This window comes from Hyperolius riggenbachi, chromosome 1 (genome assembly GCF_040937935.1).
Source record: "Hyperolius riggenbachi isolate aHypRig1 chromosome 1, aHypRig1.pri, whole genome shotgun sequence".
NCBI classification, from domain to species: domain Eukaryota; kingdom Metazoa; phylum Chordata; class Amphibia; order Anura; family Hyperoliidae; genus Hyperolius; species Hyperolius riggenbachi.
In genome coordinates, this window is record NC_090646.1 from 370,886,488 (window position 1) to 370,907,844 (window position 21,357).

General features: G+C 43.4%; 1 protein-coding gene across 1 annotated transcript; it reads right to left on the minus strand.

Moving 5' to 3' along the window:
• Positions 1-311: 311 nt before the first annotated feature.
• On the minus strand, positions 312-18,419 carry DNAJC25 (DnaJ heat shock protein family (Hsp40) member C25). The gene is made up of 4 exons (XM_068234314.1): positions 17,983-18,419; positions 10,915-11,067; positions 4,103-4,573; positions 312-605 (listed from the first exon to the last, which is right to left on the minus strand). Exons 1-4 carry the CDS (start codon positions 18,319-18,321, stop codon positions 483-485), a joined length of 1,086 nt encoding a protein of 361 aa, XP_068090415.1. The 5' UTR covers positions 18,322-18,419; the 3' UTR covers positions 312-482.
• Positions 18,420-21,357: the final 2,938 nt, after the last annotated feature.

Consider the following 21,357-nt stretch of genomic DNA (forward strand, 5'->3'; position numbering starts at 1 on the left):
AATGATTTATACAGGAAAATCATGATAATTAACAAGGTTGTCCAAATGTTCACATCCCACTGTATTGTAAATGGTTTTAGCTAGTGTTGTCTTGACGCAGTCATATGGCTCACATAGCTTTGCACAATCAAGCGGGTAGATGCAGATATTTCCTACTCTGGAGCTTCCCATTTTACCAGATTTACCATTTGAATAGAAATCAGAATCTCAATAACTACCCAGTAAGCCTGCAGTTGTCACTTCTAGAACGTGGACGCAAATGTTATAGTAAACTTTCTAAGTGTGATAAACCAAGAAGCACAGTTACAGTATTATGATGGTAATGTCAATGAGACTGTATTGCTTTATATTAAAACAATGGTAAAAAATGACTATAGTTGTCAACCATACTGAGGTTTCAGACGCAAGTTCTTATACAGCAAATACAAAAATCTCTCATAATTTATTATAAGAAAATAATCTTTCAGGAATGAGTCTGTCGCTCAGTCATCTGCAAATGTGAGTCTTCCTGGTCCCTCATTTTTCATCCACCTTCTGTATCTCTTCCATCTTGGGTCTGAAGCTAACTTTTTCTTCATTTCTTCTTCTTGCTCTTTTTTGTAGATCTGTTGAACATTAAATACAGAGTATTTATGGCAGGCAGTTTCATAATCTCTCTTGGTTTCTCTCGAACTTGACCTTTGGCAAACATTGTTAATCTACATTTAAAGTTTAAGAGATGACATAGAAAGGCCCAGATGACCTCCACCCCCTAGTAGTTACGGTTTTCAAGTTAAAATAATCTTAAACCCCTCATCCACAAAGACTAGGTAGGCTTCGTCCTCCATCACAAGGCACCTGATAACGTGAGCATCCCACATGTTGCTAACAAGTGTAAGATCCCAATGGCTCTGGACATGGAGAAGGCCTTTGAAATCATTAATTGGTCATATATGCCAGAGGACTTTAAAATATCAGGCATTAGAGGTGGGTTTATGAAAGCCGTAAGAGGTCTCTACTCTACTTCCACTGCCGCACTTAAACTTCCTACCAGTTCTAGACAAACTATAAAAATACGGCGTGGAACTCAACAGGGATACCCCCTTTCCCCTGCAATATTTGCATTAATACTTGAGCCCCTTGCAGAACCTATTTGTAGCTCTGTTGATATTAAAGGAGTCCCCCTGACTAAGCAGGAGTACAAGGCAAATTTTTTTTGCAGATAACCTCCTGCTTACCCTCATGTCCCCCATACTTCTATCCCTAACCTCTTGACGAGTTGGAGCTTCCTCTGGCCTGCACCTTAACATAGATAAGACCAAGGTGCTATTTACTTATCTTCCAAAGGACAGAACTAAGGCCCTAGCACAATCTCTTGGCTGATGACGTGATCAGTAAAAACCGGCACTAAGGGAGCTGTGCAGGAGAGGGGAGGTCTGTGATCGCCATTGGATCAGGTGAGCCGGAACTGTCGCTACTTATAACTATACATGGGAAGCAGAGGGGACACAAGGGGTAGTGAAGGAAGACACACTGGGACAATGCAGGGAGTCCCCGACATCGCGGTGGGTCAGCGGTTCTTATCGGGGGGCATTCGTAAGTCGAGGACTACTTGTATTCGGTATATATAGGATGCAGGGACTTTTTCTCCCCCTTTTTGGTGGAGGGCACACATGTGGACAGGACGACACACATGGGGGACACAATAATTGGGAGAGATCTAAAAGACCTGGACCTTGGACGCACCAGGTTTAGTATATTTTTTCCCCTGGTTTTTGCACTCTAAATCTAGGTGTATATTATAGACCGGAGCATCTTATATGCCAAAAAATGCGGTAAGTAGAGTCCCATTAACCCCTATAGACCTGTTGAGAGAGGATACCTTCACAGAACCTGTCTATGAGCTATGCCAAACAATAGAAGGCTTAATTATTCCATCAATGTGTAGATGTTTTCTCCTAATCACTGTAAAGCTCCCTACACATAGTAAACCGCTGTTGTCTGAAAACAAGCGATCCAACGGTTAGCGACGAGTGAAATATGTCGGCACACACTTGAACTCAGCAATAGCACAACAAAGGTCTGCCGATCGGACTGTTACCGGAAGCATGAAAATGAGGACCCAGAAGAGTGAAATTCTCCACACGCAATTACTTTGAATGGATCAATGATTTGTTATTATTCACTATGAATAAATAACCGCGATAGTGTGAACCCTGCCTGATAGCTTCACACAAAGGCTCCCAGAAGGAGGCCAGAAGGATGGGTTTGCATTACTGGAGCTCCTCCCCTCTGAAGAATTGGAGTGGGATGTTTGCTTCGGTTAAAGCAACTAACCAATAGGGATGACCTATAAGATGCAGTGTTCTCCCCAGGCTCTTTTAGCTGGGTGCTCCACCTGGCTAGTTTTGGTGAGCACCCGGCTGTCATGGGCTCACCTCCTCTAATGCTGTAAGCAGAGTTGCACACAGAAGCATTGGCCCTGCATTCTCTCCTCTCGCCCCACCCGGCTACTTTTTCATGCCACCCGGCTGGAAAAAAAATTCTGGGGAGAACACTGAGATGCAAATAATTCCAGGTTGATGCTGAAATATGCAAATTCTATATGCGAATTTGTGCAACTTATAAATAGACAAATCGTATCCTGCCAAGGTGGAATGCAATTAATCCATGTTCAAGTTGAATACATTTGCATAATCTTGAATTGGCTCAAAATTATTTTCACCACATTGACCCTACTTACTAACCACCCTCTTCCCCATCCTAGTCAGTGGCAAAGTGAAGGAGTTTGAAGGATGCCCATAATAGGCTGTCAGTTTAAATGTATGAAGCATCTTATGAGGAAGAAAGGGTTGTTTGACCTCAGTACTCGACAGAGGGAGCGATCTTGGCAATACCGATGTAAAGTATAGACAAAAGTATGTTAGTTGGTGCTGCTCCTTTAAACCCACTCTGGGTGGTGAAGATATCTGTAAAGGACAAGGGGGGGGGGGGGGGGGGGAGGGAAGCGCACTCAATAGACAATTTGAGAAAACTGGTTAGCCAACCGTGGAATTCTCACCTGAGATTCTTGCCGATTAGCCCATATGGGTTGGTCGGCTGAAGAGCTTTTGTCCCACTCAGAACCAGGGACCAGGTCTTTCCAGCGATTTTCCTCCACAAGATATACTGGCACATATGCTTCTCCGTCCACTGAACTTCAGTCCTGGATCAGATGTATTTCCACTCCTTGTAGATGCTACCTACCGCTATAGGCGGCCGCATTTATGCATAGGAGTGTCTGCACAGAGGTGTAGTGGATGTGCAGGAAGGATCAGGTTTGTGCCTATAATACTCCACACAGCTATGTATGCTTTACACTTGTAAGCCACAGGAGCCTGATGATAGAGTTGAGCTCTCGGAAACGCGTTGCTGTTGATTAGAATAAATACTTTTAACTAGACTACACGGCAGCTGCCTTTTATCCTTTCTACCACGCACTTGCTTGTCAGCTCACAAACTTACCTCCAGGTGCCTGCTGCTTGCTTGTGCAAGACACACAGAGTGGAGTTTCTCCCAGCCATTACTCCTCACACAAAAAGCCAGTTCCTGGCTCCAAGAGCTCCTGTAGCCTGTGGCTTACAAGTGTAAAGCATACATAGCTGTGTGGAGTATTATAGGCACAAACCTGATCCCCCCCTGCACATCCAAGACACCTCTGTGCAGACACTCCTATGCATAAATGCGGCCGCCTATAGCGGTAGGTAGCATCTGCGAGGAGTGGAAATACATCTGATCCAGGACTGAAGTTCAGTAGATGGAGAAGCATATGTGCCAGTACATCTTGTGGAGGAAGATCGCTGAAAAGACCTGGTCCCCGGTTCTGAGTGGGACAAAAGCTCTTCAGCCGACCAACCCATATGGGCTAATCGGTGAGAATCTCAGGTGAGATTATTCCACGGTTGGCTAACCAGTTTTCTCAAATTGTCTATTGAGTGCGCTCTCTCCCTCCTTTTCCCCCCTTGTCCTTTACATGAAGCATCTTATGCCCTTTAACCCATTTTACAAAATCAAATTACTTAGCTGCAAGCAGAGACAGAAGTCCATATTTATACAAGACCAATTTTTACAGATCTTTACTTACTTCATAATTTTCTCGTATCCAGAGCTCCTCCTCGAGAAACAGTTTTTTCCGATCATCTTCTAAAGTGTCAAACTGAGACTGTGACATTTTCATGTTTTTCCTGATGAGGTAGAATTTTTCCTCTTCGCCATACTCCTCCCTTTTGATGTTAAATGTATATACCCACCAGACATACCAGGATATATATTTAAAAAAATAGTAAGGGAACAAGATTATCTGGAACAGTAAAATGTCATATAGTTGGGGCTTTTGATAGCCTCCTTTGATGTCTATTTTGTTTTTAATAATGTCCCTTATTATCTCCTCGTCTTCTTCTCTGATTTCTTCTTTAGACCTCTTATTTCTCCCCTTCTCCTTTGCACGGTTCAGTAAACCTTGTTGCTTTGCAATTTCAGTGGCCTGGATTCGATACTTTGGCACTGTTGATAAGTATTTAATGGCTTCATTATAGCTGCTTCTCCAGCTGTAAAACTAGACAAAAAAAAATAATTAAAGTGATGCCCAAATAAAAGCATACGTGTAATGCTACTTACGGATTTTCCAATAAACATGCAGAAAATTTTCAGTACCCAGAGAAAACTCTAATCATTTTCAACTTCAAGAAAAAAAAAAAAAGAAAAAAAAAAAGATACTTTTTAACTCATTATCAGCTTCAAAGTAATTATCTTGTTTGAGATAAATGCACTTCTTTTGACCTCAGACGGCAGAACTCGTGCTGTAAATTCTTGGAATGCTTGGATGTCTCTCTAACAGAGGATAAAAAAAAACCTGAAATATTGTACCTAGTCACATTGGCAGATTTACTGCTCTGCAGAATTTAGAGAAGGAAATAAAAAAGTACTGTATATACTCGCATATAAGCTGACCCTTGTATAAGCTGAGGTACCCACTTTTCCCTCAGAAACAAGGAAAAAGTGATTGACTCGTGTAGAAGCCCCCTCCCCAGTAGCCAGATGTGCCCCCAGTACAAGTCAGCCTCCCCACCCCCATAGCCAGATGTGCCCCATGATCATACAGCTGTGTCTCAAGAAGTTACTAGAAGGCGTCATAGAATGAGAGACAGCGATTGCCACACAGGAAGAATCCCCGATAATTGCACCACTGACACATTGCTTGCACTCCACTCCACAAGCCAGGGGACAAGGGTAGTCTTGAGCAACACACCCCTGCATACCATGCTGCAGAGGATGGAGGGCACGGACACAGCTGATAAAAGCAGGATCACTAGTGAACAATCCTCACGCTCCTCTGCCAGTAACAAAACCTGCTCCACCATCTGTTTTGCTCCACTGACTCGCATATAAGCCGAGGGGGTAACTTTTCAGCACTTTTTTTATGCTGAAAAATCAGGCTTATACGCAAGTATATACAGTAGTTAACTTTAGTACAGGGAACAAGTTACTTAACATAAAATGTATTTTTAAATACTCATTTGGCATTTTTATTACTATTTTCAGTGGCTATCCAAATAAATTCTCCTGGACTTGAACTCTTATTCCAGAGGGCACTCCCGCAGAATTCAAATGGCACTGCATCAGTAATGGTGGTCAGCCTTATTAAAGTTCCATAGATGCATTTTAGTGCTATTCCCTATAACACCTTAAAGAGAATCAGAGGTCGGTTTGAAGAATGTGATCTGCCTACAGAGGCTGGATCTGCCTATACAGCCCAGCCTCTGTTGGTCTCCCAAACCCCCCTAAGGTCCCCCTGCACTCTGCAATCCCTCATAAATCACAGCCTCGCTGTCGACACACAGCGTGTCGCAGTGGGCTGTGTTTTTCTCTATAGTGTCAGTCTGCTGCTCTCCCCACCTCCTGCAGAACTCTGGTCCCCACCTGCCTCCCTTCCCTCCCCGCTGATTAGAGGGAAGGGAGGGGGGCAGGAACCGGAGCTATGCAGGAGGCGGGGAGTAGCCGAGACTGACACTACAGATGTAAACACAGCCAGCACAGCATGGTTGTGATTTATGTCTGATTTCAGAGTGCAGGGGGACCTTAGGGGGGTTTGGGAGACCAACAGAGGCTGGGCTGTATAGGTAGATCCAGCCTCAGTATGCAGATAACATTCTTCAAACCCACCTCAGGTTCTCTTTAATACAGTGCACAATAATATGTAAAGGGCTAATAGATGAACCTGGACATCAGGCACAGGACATTGGGCCTCTGGAACATTGTGTTGCCTGAATGTCGCACAGCAAACCCTTTTCATAGCTGACATTCACTAACAGCTGTTAACTAACCAATTATGGCAGCTGTGTTCAATTTTGTGTGAGTTACTCTGACCACTTTATTCATTTGCCATTTTGAGCATATACTTTTGAGAATGTAGTTTCCAATAGAGCAAATAAGCTTTGGTGTGCAAATGAAAGGATTTGCTTATAAAATCGTATGTGCCCGTTCAAGATGGATGACAGGGTGATAATCTATCTGCAGGCACAGATACACCAGGAAAATCATCATTATTACTGCTCCCACTCCTCTAACTTTATGGCAAAAAAAACAAAAAAAAAACAAAAACAAAAAAAACACCTTAGCTCATCTAGGATACTGACCAGCAGTCTGACTGTTATACATTAGGAATTTCTTAACGCTAACTTGTGCTGATGTTTACACCTTGCCAACTGGGGACACCAACTCTGCAGTCCTCATATTGAAAAGTTAGGATGCATAAAGCGTTGATAGTTCCTGCTGCATCTGGATTTCCAGCTATAGAAGTCTTCCTACAGCAACTGTAGCCACCCCCTCTCTGTCCCAACTAACCATAATCCTGCCTCTCCACCTATACAAAGGCTTTTATATGGGCAGAGAGTACTGGCTACAACCACATACGGTAGCCATGTTCCCTCCCATGCTCCAATGCAGAGGCAGCAGCATGGTCAGGAGGGTGTGGTGGGCAAGGCTACAGCCTGGACCTCACAGGGAAGTAGCAAGCGTAACGTGAAAAGATTTTTGGCTGCCAGCAGCATTATGCAGTGCAGTATTAAGTCCCTTCTGAATAGACCAAAGATTGCTTGGAGAAATGCTGTAGATAGAGTACAGAATATATTTAAAAAGCCCCATATTTTTATGAAAGGTTCAATAAATTGTGATGTCCACATACTTTTAGCTAAGTAACATACCTCTGAATTTGAATTTTTATCCATGAATCTGTACAGATATATCATTCATATTTAAAAACCTACAGAACATCATAAGTCAAAACCAGAAAAGTGTAATGAGGAAAAATTCAGGGTAAACAGACCCACATCGCTGCCTTTTATGTTGCAAATTAGTAACGTCATGGTTCACTCCCTTATCGTTTGCTGCAGATTTCGTTAAATGCTGAATGTTTTATTCATGTCAGTATAATGCCTATGTAATTTTTACCTTATTTTTCTACCTCACTTTGGCCAGTGCTTAAAGGAGATTTTAAAATTAAACCTGTAGAGGATTATATATTGGCAAACTGGCAAGGCTGGTTACTATACACTTTGCCACATATGCTTCACAGACTGCAGCCAGTAATGGAGCTCTGTTATGCCATGCAGCATGTCCTACCGCTTGCCTGTGCTTCTTGATGCAGAAGCTTTAACACGTACCGCCCTTTCCATTCTACGCCCACAAAAGTCCCTCCTCTGTTTTCTTCTCATGTCATTGGCTGGCCTTTGCACCAATGCTCAGCCCAGGGATCTGTGTGGTAAAGACATGGGAGAAGCATAGCAGTACAACCCATATATTCTCACTTGGCTATAGGGTCAGAAGCCACAGCTGCTGAGTAAGGAGGCATGCATATTATGTAGCCTTACTTACAATTAATGCAGCTACCCAGTAAAGAGTAATTTTATTACAAATACTATATAGGCAAAATACTCAGTTAAAAAGGAATAAAGAGAATGTAAGTTAACGTAAAGCAAGAAAAAAAAAATATTGGGGGTGGGAGGCATTCTAAAAACAAAGAGACATGGTATCTCCAGCAAGGACAGGAACATCAATAAACAGGGGTAGGTGGGATATGTAGACAAGGCAAATAACATTTTTTTTGCCTTGTGACACAGAGCTTTTAAAGTGGACTTGAACTCTTGCACAGGACAAAGGGAAAACAGAAAAATGCACTCTGTATGTATATTGAGAGTTTAGCCTGTCTAATCCCCCGTTAATTGTGTCTAATCACTACTTATAATTTGATCTCTGCCCTGTGTCACCTGACTACCACAGCAGATATGCTCATTTGAAAGCACAGGATGTTAACAATATGTCTGCTTCCATGAAAGCAGGAAGTAGAAAAATGCAGATTTCAGGATTTGTATCAGCTGTAACAAAGAAATGTTGTTTTTTTTTTTTTTAAAAGGTTACTGTGCTATTGCATATCTATTAGAGCACAGAGAAAGTTCTGACTTCAGGTCTGCTTTAAAACAAAGAGAAATGAGCTGTACTGTATATTCTGGCATATAAGACTACTTTTTAACCTTTGAAAATCTTCTGAAAAGTTGGGGGGGGGGGGGGGATCATCTTATACGGCGGGTGTTATTGATGCCGGGTGATACGCCCTATCCTGTTGCTGCCTCTCAGATCTCGCTGTTGAGGACTGTAATGAAGTGGCGCTGGTGCACTTGTGCGAGATCTGAGGGGCAGAGAAGGAGGTAAATAGGATACAAGGGCAGGCCAGACAGGAAAAGAGGCATGTTTTATGGGCACAGCGTGATCTATTCTTCCATACTTCTCTGATAAACAGGGAGAGTTGACCAATCCAACCAGTCAGTCAATCACCTGCATATGGTTATATACTGGGTACCACATACAGTACCGCACCAGTATATAGTGTTTTTTTTATTTTTACTTTGTGTGCATTGGAAGAGGGGTAGTCTTATACGGCGAGTATATCCTAAACTCTATATTTTAACTGGAAAAGTTGGGGGTCGTCTTATATGCTGGAATATACGCCCAAAAAGCCACACAGAAATAGAAACCTGGCAAATGTTCAGCACCAACAATAATATAAACTATTTAGTGAGCATTCCAAGGTAAAGCCAAACTCAAGGGAAAAGAAAAATTCAAACTATTTTGCTAACTATCCATATCTAAAATACTTTTGAACTTCTCTTGCTTATTTATTGCTTGATATGTTCCATCCAAAAAAAAAAAAAAAAAAAAAAAATGTTCTCAGTTCCTATACAGACAGGAAATTACTACATCTTTTCAATAGGGACAGAGATAGAGACAGAAACAAATAAAACATTTCTTAAATAGTGGTAAAGAGTTAGTAGCACCATCCGGATTTTACTGCTGCCCCTTCTTTTCTGTCTGCAGGACCACCAAGGTTAATATGGAAGCTCAGGAGCAGAAAGTAAGGACAATTCTACCCAGTGGGGATACAAAGAGTAGTAAAAACGCAAGCAATTCTAACCCTTTTCTGCATGAACCAAAACTAAAATATTTTTTGTGTAGTGGGAATTTAACCAGTTACGGGCAACGCTAACTGAAATCTACGCCGGTTTGATGCTGATGTGGCTGCCAGGGTGTAGATTTCAACTGACCACCGCCGCGCATACTCACCGTTCTCATTGCTCCCGCCGATCGCGTCGCATTCTCCCATTGGCTTACATTGATAGACACGGTCAGGAGCCAATGAAAGCGTCTTTTGACTGGTTCACAGGAACTCTGAGATGGCAGAGTGGGTGTCATTAGGATCCCAGCATGCGGCGTGGATGGCGTTTGCAGCAGGCATGTGTGGCGATTAGTTGGTATTCCGTCATTTTAGTACCAGTGTTCTCCGGTCCTTAAAGAGAACCCGAGGTGGCTTTGTATAACGTTAGTGGGGCACAGAGGCTGGTTGGGCACACTAACACCAGCCTCTGTTGCCCCATGGTGTGTGTCAAAGACCCCCCTGCTCGCCGCTATCCTTCCCGCAGTGCTGGCGACACGCAGCGCGTCGCCAGCACAATGTTTACCCTAGCGCTGTCTGTCAGCGCCGCTCCCCCGCCTCCTCCGCATCGCCGCTACCCGCCCTCGTCCCTTCCCTCCAATCAGCGTGAGGGAAGGGACGAGGGCGGGTAGCGGCGATGCGGAGGAGGCGGCGGAGCGGCGCTGACAGACAGCGCTAGGGTAAACATTGTGCTGGCGACACGCTGCGTGTCGCCAGCATTGCGGGGGTATAGCGGCGAGCAGGGGGGTCTTTGACACACACCATGGGGCAACAGAGGCTGGTGTTAGTGTGCCCAACCAGCCTCTGTGCCCCACTAACGTTATACAAAGCCACCTCGGGTTCTCTTTAAGGGGGCAGAGACCACTGGTACTTAAGTGGTTAAAGTGTACCCGAGGCCATATGAGATGCACGTGTGTATGTATAGTGCAAAACATTAATAACCAGGCTGCTTTACTGGTTTTACTTTTCTACCTGAAAGAGTTATTTTCTAGGCATGGAAATAACAGCTTCTGTCTTGTCAATATATAGTAAACATCACTGATAAGCAAATTAAAGCATAAAAAAAAGTTTTCTTGGCATAATACAACTTCTGAAAGCAGAGGGAGATAAAATACATGAACTATTGACCTTTTTCAAACTCAGGGGCACTTATTAAGCTGGCAGTGAGCAGAGGCAACAAAACATTCAATCTAGTTTGTACATGTTTAAATATAAAATAAAAATATGGGATGCGTAAAAAAAAAAAAAAAAAAAAAAGGCATGTTTAGGAGTAGGAGCATAAATACAATTGTTTATCTCGTCAGTTTATTTTCACCTCGGGTTCACTTTAAGTTTTCACTAAATGTAGGATGCAAAAAAACAAAAAAAAAATAAACAAAGAATTAGGTTTTATGAAAGGAGCTATGAATTACCTGAAAAAGTGAGACGACAACCACTGTAACCAGGATAACGATCCTCACATCCACCTTAGGAGCCAATCTCCTACTGTAATAATGGTAGTAGTGTCTGTAGTATTCCTCAGGGTGATCCAACATGTAATCATAATCCTTTCGAGTTTCTTCATCCTGTCATGTTTGCAATATAATAATATTATAAATGGAAAATGAACAGCAGACACAGTCAGAGGAGCATCCTTATTTTATTAATCATGTACTGCTTATTGTTAGGCATAGAGCAATTTGAAATACACTTATAATCTTATATTTAAAGTTGATATTGAGGCTCAGTAACCTTGAACCTAGACTACCCCGTATACCTTGCTGCCTAATGTCTACAGCCCAACTCTAGGCTTGCCTAATAAGCAGAGTGTGCAAATGTAACAAGACTTCTACAGCTGAATATACTGTTCTGGCTGTGTGACCAGAAGCAGCCCAGCTTAAAGAGAACCCGAGGTGGGTTTGAAGAATATTATCTGCATACAGAGGCTGGATCTGCCTATACAGCCCAGCCTCTGTTGCTATCCCAAACCCCCCTAAGGTCCCCCCCTGCACTCTGCAATCCCTCATAAATCACAGCCACGCTGCTGACAAACAGCTTGTCAGAGCTGGCTGTGTTTATCTCGATAGTGTCAGTCTGCTGCTCTCCCCGCCTCCTGCAGAACTCCAGTCCCCGCCTGCATCCCTTCCCTCCCTGCTGATTGGAGGGAAGGGACGGGGGCAGGGACCGGAGCTATGCAGGAGGCGGGGGAGCAGCTGAGACTGACACTACAGATGTAAACACAGCCTCACAGCACGGCTGTGATTTATGAGGGATTGCAGAGTGCAGGGGGACCTTAGGGGGATTTGGGATAGCAACAGAGGCTGGGCTGTATAGGCAGATCCAGCCTCTGTATGCAGATAACATTCTTTAAACACACCTCGGGTTCTCTTTAAAGCCCAGTAAACACAACACTTATCCAAGTAAATATACAAACTTAATGTCAAAAACGTCAAGTATAAGACTGGTGCACCAATCTTGAACGAGTATAGCAATGCGCTAGTCACAGATAGTGACTGGACTGATTGGATGTGTATAGTTGGATGAATGAATCACAGTGTGAATAAGAACCGATGTAGATTTAGAGGAGAGCGCTCTCCGCAAATTAAAGGCCCCTATGGGCATTGTATTTTTTTTACCATATTTAATTTTGCAATAAAGATTTATACTTTTGCAGCTGCTGGCGTACTTATATATGAACTTATCACAGTAAACTATAATAACAATTAAGTTGTTTAGTAAATATAAATGTTTAAAAAAGAAAAAAAAAAAGGGAAAGACAGTTTTACAGTTGCAGGCTAACAACTATATAACAAAAAAACAAACAAAACAAAAAAAAACACCTTACAGCCCTTTTTTCAGTGGTACACTGTGGTGCAAAGGTCGCTTTGTAACGCAGCTTACAACACTGCAATGCACCACCTATGCGACTTACAGTGTAGCGATTTAACGAGTTACTACATCGTAATGTACTGCATGCAGTGTGTTACTGTTAGAAGTGCACATTGACAGTGGGGTGAAGCATACTTTTCATTGACTGTATGCTTCACTGTACCAGACGCAACACACGCATAACGTGCTTTGTCGCTGTAGCGTTCCTGCTATCACGGGAACGCAACGGCCACTGTGAACTAATTACACTATACTGTACTCTCAGACTTTAGCATCTTCATTGCTGGGTCTAGCTGGGCTTTGTGGTGCTAACGGAAGTTTATATTTAACAGGCATAATCATCCTGTTTAGTCTGCAAACTGAAATCACAGCCTGTAGCTCAGGAAGTTATGCTGAGAGGTACCTGACCTTAAGCCTTGTGTACATTGGTGTCATCAGCAAAAACCAAAGAATTGCTTTGTGAACCATGTTGTGAAAACCAGAGTGCATTCACACGGTATTTATTATTCACTGTAGTACTGTAGTGATTTAATTGTGTTTGGTAATAGTCATCCACTGAATTAAATACCATAAGCAAAGCACTTCAAACAAAGCAAAATAGGACATGTTGCAATGTACAAAGTGTACTCTGCTTCATATGTTCCTATTCAAAATCAAGCAATGCATTGAAGTTGAGCAATGAATGGCAAGGTTTCTCCAGTCCCTTCATGCTTCTGGAGATCATACAGCTAACTACAGGCTTGTGGCTTTTGTGGAGACGGGGAGGGCTGGGAGTGGGCCCATGGCCACTGTAGCCTGCACTAAGCTGTCTAGTGATCTACAGACTTATGCTGGGGATACACGGCACGTTTTATATTATCAATCGAGCCGCTGATGGCTCGATTGATAATATTCAATCTGTCCGATACCCCGCCGGATCGATACTGCGCTCGACACCGGCGGGGAGGACAATGGGAAGAAACAAGCCGCTGATAACCAGCGCCCGCGGGGACGAGCGGGAATCGATCCGCGCACGCTGGCATCGAGCCGCTGGCTCAATACCGGCGCATAAACTGTCCGTGTATGCCCAGCATTAGATACAGAAATCTCAGCCCCAGAAGTCATATGGCAACAACTTTCTTACTGAATTCAATAAGGCACTTCTGGATGTCTTGCTGGGAATACACAATGAGATTTTTCAGCAGATTTAATGTCCGATCGATTTTCCGATCGTTTTGCTAATCGATTTCCATTCATTTCTATTATAAATTGATCAGAAAAACGATCGAAAATAAGATCAGACCTGTTGGAAATTATCTATCGAACCATCTATCTGCCAAAAAAAATCTCATGGTGTATTCCCAGCATTATATAACCTGCACACTGAACATTAGTGGACAGGGGATGGGGAAAGTACACCAGCCTAATTTTCACTGAGCCCAGAGGTTTGCACCGTGCAAAAAAAAAAACCAAAAAAAAAAAAAAAAAAAACCACACACAACAGCAACAAAAAAAATCTAACAAACTGGCAACAAGCATAGAAAAAAAAAAAAAATAATTGCTATTTTTCGTCAAATACATTTTCAGGCTTTCAGTAACAGTTGGGTTAACCTGCTATTAAAATGAGCGGTTTCACTGTACAGTGTATTTTCTAACAAGGGCATGAATCCAAGCTTCACTTTCATAATCCAATAAGAAGCCGACAGCTCACTAGAAAAATGTGACTACGTTGCCATGTAAGAATGAGTCAGCCCTAAGCATCAGTTATCTGTGTCTACAATATCAATACTCAACTAAAAGTCTACCAATATTACAAAACTAATATGTTAATGGAGTGGCTAGTTTATCACATTTAAGATCAAGCTGGTTACTCTGCAGCAATCATATTTGAAAAGAATTTATTTTTTTTATTTTTGCCTAGTTATGCTATCTTATATCAAATCTCGGCTTATGCAAAGAGATTTGCAGAGTATGTAGCCCTGCTGCCAGTGTGCCTCCCCCCTTGTTAGTCCCACCACCACTGATCCACCCATAACGCAACAAAGCAGCAGAATATGTTGGATGGCATAGCTACCTCTTCTACTAGTTGATAGGTCTCCTCAGTTCAGCTGCTGACCTGCTTGCCTGTCCTCTGCATCCAACCTCAGTGTCCTGCAGGTCCCAGCGCTACTCCTGTCAATTAGCCGCATTCTGAGCTCAGCTGGCCAAGAAGTCATTCATCCTCACTGTAGTATTTGCACCACAATGGCGATGAAGGACAGTAGCCAAAAGCAGAACACAGAAAAAGATGGAATGATGATGGCAGTGGTGGGGCGTACGTATGGTCGCACCGCCAGTGAGCTGGGCAAGGTTGAGCCAATTGATGCTCAAATCCCGCCGGCATTAAATGCTAGTTATCATCTGAGTAGTAGCAACTCTGAAGAAGATGTAATTTGGGGTCTGGCTATAGCCGGATCCGCAAATTACTCTTGTGCGGGGGAGGGGGGCAACATAGCACTAGTGCTATGGCGGCACCGAGCTTCAGCACTCGAGCACCGAAATGACCTGCTTCGATGGTGTGGCCCATAGGACACTATGGCTGTATATGAAAGACATGGTGGGCACATGGGTGGTCAAAGGCTGAACTAAAGAGACCCATGGCCTGCAATGAGTAGAGTAATCAATTCATGTTCTTCACACTTCACTGTGTAAGTAGGAAGGGCAGCAAAGAACTGGTAAAGAGGGACCACACAGTCAGTAATGGGGAAACTAATGCTGAGTGGTAAAGGTTTCAGGAGGAAATGGGATGTGCAATGTTTATCAGGACACCATGGAAGTGATTTACTAAAAGGAGACTAGTAGCTAAAGATATATACAGTAGAACAGTGGTCCTCAAACTAAGGCCCGCGGGCCGAATGCAGCCCCGTGAGGCTTTTTTTACCGGCCCCCCACAGTGCTGCAGGCTTTTGCAGGTAATTGGGTAACATTATGACTCACATATGACTTGCTTTGTTAGGGTCACAATATTTGCACTGTGTTGAAGGGATACTACTGTATATGCACATGCTGTGTAGGGGGCAGGGGTGCTCGGATACCCCTTTTTACAATCCAAATTGATCCGGATACCTAGATATCTGAATCCAAACTTTTTGGTATCCGAGTAAACTCGTATATCCGAACCCAATATCCTGGATATCCAGCCGGATTCGGATATCTGGATAGAAAACCGGAAGTGACCTGAAAATGGCTTAAAAAGCTTCCAAAAGTCTCTTCAAATGGCCAAATCCCCTTTCAGAGGTTGGTCTCTCTCTCTCTCTCTCTCTCTCTCTCTCTCTCTGAAAGGGATTTTTGACATTGAAGGTGATTTTGACTTCTGCTCGGATATCTGAACTAACTATCGACCTGGATTTCAGATTTAAGATGGGAAATCTGAGTTTGCTCAGATAGTCTATTCGGATTTAAAAAATATCCGAATTGCTATTCAAAGTTCGGATAGTGGAAAAAGTTCGGTTCATCTAGGTAGTTCGGATATCCGAAAATCTTGCTGAGCACCACTGGTAAGGGGCATAACATCTGCTCTGGTTAAATAGGAGACATGAGGGCTGCCCATGTTAATAGGCGCTGTCTACAATACCTAGGCTCAATGTTATGCTTTTCTACCTCATTTTATGTATACGCCTTCCAGTAGTCTGAAGTATGTTGACCTGGCCCTTGACTGAAAAAGTTTGGAGACCCCTGCAGTAGAATCTCGTTATAGTAAACGCTGATATATGCATTGTGGTATGCAGTCCAGTTTTATGTGCAGCGTGAACCTAACCTTGACGACTGGGAGAAAGAGGCGAGTGCCAAGTGCTGAGAATGTTCTGTCTTGGTATATTTTCTCCAGCTGTCATGTTCACCCAGCTTTGGTTTAAATCTGGCCATTTTAACTTACATGTTGCTTCTTACAGTTCCCAGAGGTTCCTTGCTTGCTGTCATTCCACGCTGCTCTATTCAATTGCACATGCGTGGCCCTGGTCGTGCTCCTCATCGATTGCACTTGTCGCTGAGAGCATTTTGCATATGTGCAGTAGCAATTTATACCTACAGCAGAGGGCCACGCATGCCGCTTTCAGAGGGGCAGAGCAGCTGAATGAGAAGAGGGACCAGAACGACTACAGGGGGCTGGAAGAAGCCCCAGATGCGTCAAACTGACCAGAATTATTTCAATTTAAGTTCCCTTTAAAGTGTACCCGAGACTTGATTAATGTGTGCATTTATACTTACCTGGAGTTGCCTCCCCGTCCTCTCCATTCACTAGTTATCCCCCACCCCGGTAATCTGTCCAATTGTTCGATTCTGCACATGCGCGACCAAGCAGATCACCGGGGGGCATAGCAAAAGAACAGAGCGGCTGGTGAGGGAGCCCATGCATCTCATGGGGCTGGAGGAAACCCCAGGTGAGTATAAATACACACATTAATTACATCAAAATTACACATTGGACAAGACTATTCTGTTGAAAATCCTAGTGTTTTTCGTACAGGAATTTCAAAGTACTACAAAACACTATAATAATTAGTACCTAGCAAATATAATGCTGGTGGTTTTGTTTCCCAAATTTAAATATCACACACACAACAAAAAAAGCATATAAGCTAGGAGAACTATCCTTGTCCCACAACTTATGGTTCCTTCACACTATACATACATTCAAAATCGCCACTGAAATTTCCATGCAACATGAAGCCAAAAGAAGGCTTACCCTGCGCCTGCTGAAACATCCTGGAGGTGACTTTTTCCTCCCAGTTGTCGCAACATGGGGACACACGTAATTCAGGCATTGGCTATTGCCGGTGGCAAAATTACCTCTTTTTTCTGATTTGAGCCTCAGCAATCCCGCACCCAAATTAGTCACGGAGAGCTGGCGCTGCTATAGCCGCAATTCTCTTTACAGCTTATGGAGGCACCCAAACCATCGGCGCAGCTCTGCACCAAAATTAGCTGTCTTGGATACATGTTGCATTGTGATAAGATTGCAGGTTGGAAGTGTATTCTGTGTTACTCCGGCTAAATTCAACGCACCTGATATGAGCGTGCCACAGATATATGATTTCATTACATTGGGATGCAATTATAGCATCTCCTAGTGATTCTAAACTGTGCAAGTTTCTTTCTTCACATGCGCAGAGAAAGGAAGCGATCATGGTTAAGGGCTTACTTCGTGGATTGCATCGCAAGGCGCTGCTCAGGGACGGATCAAGACCAAGTTGCGCCTGGGGCAAGGTCAGGTTTTGGCGCCTAAACTGCCATTCATTGTGCCGCCTTTTTAAGAATTCAACAAACTGCGCCTGGGGCAAGATACCCACTTGCCGCCCCCCCCCCCCCCCATCTGTCCCTGGCGCTGGGGTAATTTCCAGGAAATTATTTGACTAAGGATCCTATCAGGGAATGTGAGGGATCCTGAGGACAATGAACAATATAAAGAGACCCAGGAGGAGGTTATGTAGCCCAAACTTGGCTTCATTCCATTTTTTTAAATCATTGCTATATCCAATAACAGTACAATAAATACATTTGTCTATTCTAATGTAATAAATCTTTAAAACGGGGTTGCTACTGGTCAGACAGTGCAGTAGTAATAATCTGTACAGAAGGCTGCAGGCTGTAGTCACCTTTAGAGTTTCGTAGGCAGTGGCCACCAGCAGGAAATTGGTATGTGCGATCTCCTTCTCGTCGCTGCTCCTGTAGCGGTCCGGATGGAACTTCCGTGCCAGTTGCCGGTAGGCTCGGGCAATCTCCGCTTTACTGGCCTCTCTGGGCACTCCAAGCACATCATAGCACACTTGCTGGCCGCAGTACAGACCCTCGATGAGTGCGGCCACCGGAGCGGCCAGACACGCCAGCCCCAGGAGCAGGAAGAGCCACCTCGGGAACATGGAGGGCCAGGGAAGGAGGAGAGGGGCGCTGAATGCAGCCGATTCCCCCTCCGCCTTCCCACAGGCCGCCGCCATGTCAGCTCCCGGCCAGCAGCTGCAACGTGACACCGGGAGGAGCCGCCGCCTCCTCAGCAGCCACTTTGTGCAATAACTTTATTAGCAGCAGCAGAGCCGCCTGACTGTACAACGCAGCAGCAGCAGCCTGTGTGCGAACTGTGAAGGGGGCGCTGCTGTGACCTGCCAGTACTACACTGTAACACCAGGCCTAGTATTACAGCATAGAGGGGAGTGCCTACTATGGGCAAGATTCACAAAGCTTTTTCACCTATTTGCCTCTGTTTTCACCTTAAAGTGTAACTGTGGGGCATAAAATAAAAAATCATTTTTTTTATTTTTATCTGGTAAACGAGTAATAAGGATGCTAATCAGGCAATCCAAAAGTTAAAATCACTATTACTTTTCTTGTTGATAAATTATCATTCCCCAGTTTACATGACTGTTATTTGGTACACAGAAAATGTGGTACACAAAAGAGAAGTTGCAGGGCATGCTGGGTTGTCTTTTTTTGCTTCCCTACTTCCCCTCAGACTTAACTAATGCAGCCTGATTGGCTGAAGCCACTTTCCCTCCTGTTTTCCCCTCCCACACCTCTGTTCCTCTCTGATTGGCCAATATTTTTCAGGCTGAAACAATGCACTTTCTATAGTGAAGGCGGCAAATCAGGCAGAGGAAACTAAGGGCGGATATTACATCACGACTGGCTTCAAAATAGCCACAGTAAATATGGAAACTGTATAGAAAAGGATTCTCTCCTTTTCTTTTATAAAATTCACAGGAATCATAACATGGACAGTGCAATACATATGTTAAAGGGAATCTTAACCGTCACTTAGTTTAAAAACAACCATTCAACCATTGCAGTCAATGTAGGTTGCACAGCAGATGCTTACCGCACTGTCTGCTGATTCCATTAGTCCCTCTGAGCCCTGTAGTGCGCCACGTCTTTTCTAGCCGACTGATCAGTCGCACAGTACTTTCCCCGGAAGTACTGTCTAATTTTCCTCCCTCGCGTGGTCCTAGCGCCCGTGTATTCTTCGCGCCTGTGCAGTAGTCCACCTTGCACACAGGCGCATTGAGAATCATAGCGTGCGCGTGAATCAGACTGAATCACGCTTGTCACGCTGTTAGTCCATGGAGCATACTCGTGCGAGAGCACTCCCCTCAGCTTCTCGCACGAGACAAATAGCTTTGCACAATCAGGAAACACAGCCGGTATAGTGTCAGAATGGGCAGCCCCGCACGTTGTGCGGTGCGACTAAACAGTGTATGCGCATGCTCCCCAATGAGACGCTCTGTGCGTGCTCGTACCCAGCAGCAGCAGCACATTATGACATGGAGAACACGCTGAATGCTAGTCAGCCGGGGCTCCACGCTGCCCCGGAAGTAATATCTCGCTGTCGCCGCCATCTTGATGACGTCATTAAAACGAAACTGTGCCACAGAGGGATAACGGGGGAGAGCAGAGCGGCGAAATTAGAAAGAATAGATACAGCTACCTGTGAGTAATAATGGAATGCTTTCATTTCAAAAAACAGCTCACAGTTAAGGTTCCCTTTAAAGCGGACCCAAACCAAACATTTTTTCTAATTAAAAATATTTAGTTGCACCACTCTGACACATACAAAGATAAATAAACACTCCTTCAAGCCTATGAGCATTTCAGTGCATGCTTTTCACCCTTCTCTTTTCATAGCTAGGGTTATACTGGGGGCAGCCATTAGCAATTCCTCCATTGCCGGACACCATCTACTCCACCAGTTTGCCGGAAAAATCCCGGCAATTTGAAAGGAAGGGAGGGGTTCCTGCAATAAATGTAAAATATTTTATATTTGTCATCATGCAGCTGAAAAAAGGCTGCTATTTATTATTATAATTTAGAAAATAGATTTTATTTCTGACATCTTGTATTTTTAATTTGGGTCCACTTTAAGTAAATAGAGCAAGTGTTTGTCTCTTATATACTTGTTTTTTTTTCCTGAGATAGTATGGCTGACAGCTCCTCTTTAACTATGTTACATTTTTAAGCTCCCAAAGAGGAAAAATATAATATAATTAAGATAAGAAAAGTAATATTGAAATTAATTTAATCAGGAACAACTTACTTTGAGTGATTATTTTACATGTAAATGTGATGAAAGGTCATTTTAATCAATTAGATGATACATCATTTATGAGAAGTTTTGTGAATAGAGCCCCTATGTGTATTCACACTTATGCTAGGTACACACTATTCAATTTTCTGACAGATTTACTGTCAGATCTATTATTTCCAACATGTCAGATTGATTTTCCTTTTCTTTCTATGAAAAATCGTTTGAAAAATCAATCAGACATCAGATTGTACATGTTGGAAATAATCAATCTGTCAGAAAATTGCATCGTGTGTACCCACCTAGCATGAAGCCTCAACACATTAAACACAAACAGTTGGGCGCTAGTTTAGTTTAGGGGACCCAGCAAGAAACTTCATAGGGAACAGTTCTCTAATCACAGCACCGTCTTACAGCAAGAAGCATTGTGATTGGTCGAATAGTGTGGACGCATTTTACTACAATATCTAAGGCAGTGGTTCACATCATTTTTGGAGTCGTGACACATCAAACCAAAGGTTTAGATCTCCGTGACACGTAGACTAAATGCATGTAATGAGAGACAGCGTTTTCCCACTAAATGCACATAAGAGACAGCCTTTCACCAGTAAATGCACGTAATGAGAGACAGCTTTTCACCAGTAAATGCACATAATAAGAGACAGCTTTTCACCAGTAAATGCACATAAGAGACCTCTTTTCACCAGTAAATGGACATAATAAGAGACAGCTTTTCACCAGTAAATGCACATAATGACAAACAGCCAGTTGTCCCCAGTATATGTAGCCAGGGATATATGTGCCCAGTATATGTAGCCAGGGATATATGTGCCCAGTATATGTAGGCAGGGGTATATGTGCCCAGTATATGTAGGCAGGGATATATGTCCCCAGTATATGTAGCCAGGGTGTATATGTGACCAGTATATGTAGTCAGGAGTATATGTCCCCAGTATATGTA

Excerpts from the sequence above, each read along its gene's own strand:
- DNAJC25 (XM_068234314.1), bottom strand. The coding sequence starts at position 18,321 with ATGGCGGCGGCCTGTGGGAAGGCGGAGGGGGAATCGGCTGCATTCAGC. Across the intron at positions 11,068-17,982 it reads CTGCCTACGAAACTCTAAAG|GATGAAGAAACTCGAAAGGA; the intron begins GTGACTACAGCC and ends CAAACATGACAG. Across the intron at positions 606-4,102 it reads GGATACGAGAAAATTATGAA|ATCTACAAAAAAGAGCAAGA; the intron begins GTAAGTAAAGAT and ends AATGTTCAACAG.